General features: G+C 36.3%; 1 protein-coding gene across 2 annotated transcripts in view; it reads left to right on the top strand.

Annotated features, from left to right (window-relative positions):
• The window catches only part of fkbp15b (FKBP prolyl isomerase family member 15b), a 26,436-nt gene that overhangs the window by 3,392 nt on the left and 21,560 nt on the right, over positions 1-1,484 (top strand). For both annotated transcript variants that reach the window (XM_008277015.1, XM_008277013.1), the window contains exons 4-7: positions 48-117; positions 206-280; positions 1,016-1,114; positions 1,327-1,476. In XM_008277015.1, coding sequence (XP_008275237.1) covers positions 48-117; positions 206-280; positions 1,016-1,114; positions 1,327-1,476 — 394 coding nt within the window. The remainder of the gene's footprint in view (positions 1-47; positions 118-205; positions 281-1,015; positions 1,115-1,326; positions 1,477-1,484) is intronic.

The raw sequence follows: 1,484 nt of genomic DNA, 5'->3' as shown, positions 1-1,484 counted from the left end.
TTTTGCCGAACCCACTGAAAAGCTTTTCTGCCATTTGTCGTGTGCAGTACTAATGGACAATACGTGAAGCAGGGGAAACTGGGAGCAGCGGTACTGGGTAGCCACACAACAAAAGAGGTTGAAGATCTGCTTATTGGTCACTTGTTTGAGATTATGAGTTTGGCTTTTGATTTTTATGAAAAATCTACTCTTTTTTTTCCTGCAGTACAAGCTGCTTCTGTACTTGAGCCAACAGAAACAAGTGGCTGCTGCCAAGATTCATGTGGGCTTTATTTTCACTGTGAGTACAGTCATAGCAGATGTACAAGCAGATAATCTGATGCACTAAATGAATATCACACTTTATGTTAAAACATATGACATTTTTTTTGTCTTTTTTTTTAAAATTAAAAATAATCTTTAGAATAATGATTATGCATCAAGTTAACAAGGTTTGCTTTCTACTACTCTCAGTACACATTGACAGCCTTGCATTGACATTACCAGACATATACACAATTACAGACCTATGCACACATTTATCAGTCTCAGTACACATTCATATTTGTGTAGACATTTGAAAGACAAACCTAAGTACATGTGCGACTCAGATGACACATTTACAGATTTATGCTCATGTTCACAAATTTGAGTCTGCTCATACAAATCAAGATATAAGTTTACAACTCCAAGCACACATTTACAGGTAATAATAATAATATTACTACACGAATATGTCTATATTTCTTCCCATTGCTTTATGTTTTTCAGTATTATGTGTGTTACAGCTGCAAGTTATTACAAAAATGTGAAATACAGTTTTGAGATTTTTTATATTTTTTTAGATGTATCAGTTGATTACAATTCCATTTTCACAAACTACACTTTCATGGTGCACTTTATAACAGTCTGTTACTGTGTAGAAAAATACCACAACAACAGCAGTTTCACAAAAGATAAATCATGACACTACAGATTTTCTCACAGTGTTGTCTTGTCACAGTGTTCATGGCCACATATTCTTAATCTCCTGCAGGTACAGCCAAACAATTACTGCACTTTTTATGATGATCAGAGGCAGAACTGGTCCCTAATGTTTGAATCCGATAAAACTGCAGTGGACTTCTGCAAAGAGGTGAGCAACACTAAAGGAGACCCACAAATAAGATCGTAATTATAGTACACAGTGAGTAACTGAACAAACAGGAAGTGTGTGTTGACATTATAAGGCTTACAGGTATCATGGCTGGTTTTCAAACCTCTGTATAAGTAAACTGATTAAAAAAAAAAAAAAAAAAAAAAGGTATGTTCTTCATTTGTTGAGGATGTCTTTCCTTTAATCATCAGATATGTTTGGCGAAAGCAAACAGTTCATCCTCTTTAGATACTGTGGTGGTTCAGGATCTGAGTCTTGGCGAGGGCCAAGGAGTGGAAAATGGAGACTCTCTGGAGGTGTTGTACACAGGCTGGCTCCTGCAGAACCACACCATCGGACAGGTCACACA

The sequence above is a fragment of the Stegastes partitus genome, unplaced genomic scaffold (genome assembly GCF_000690725.1).
Source record: "Stegastes partitus isolate 25-593 unplaced genomic scaffold, Stegastes_partitus-1.0.2 Scaffold86, whole genome shotgun sequence".
In the NCBI taxonomy this organism is placed as follows: Eukaryota; Metazoa; Chordata; class Actinopteri; family Pomacentridae; genus Stegastes; species Stegastes partitus.
Note: the sequence above shows the minus strand (reverse complement) of the source record. Positions and strands in the feature narration are given on the sequence as shown.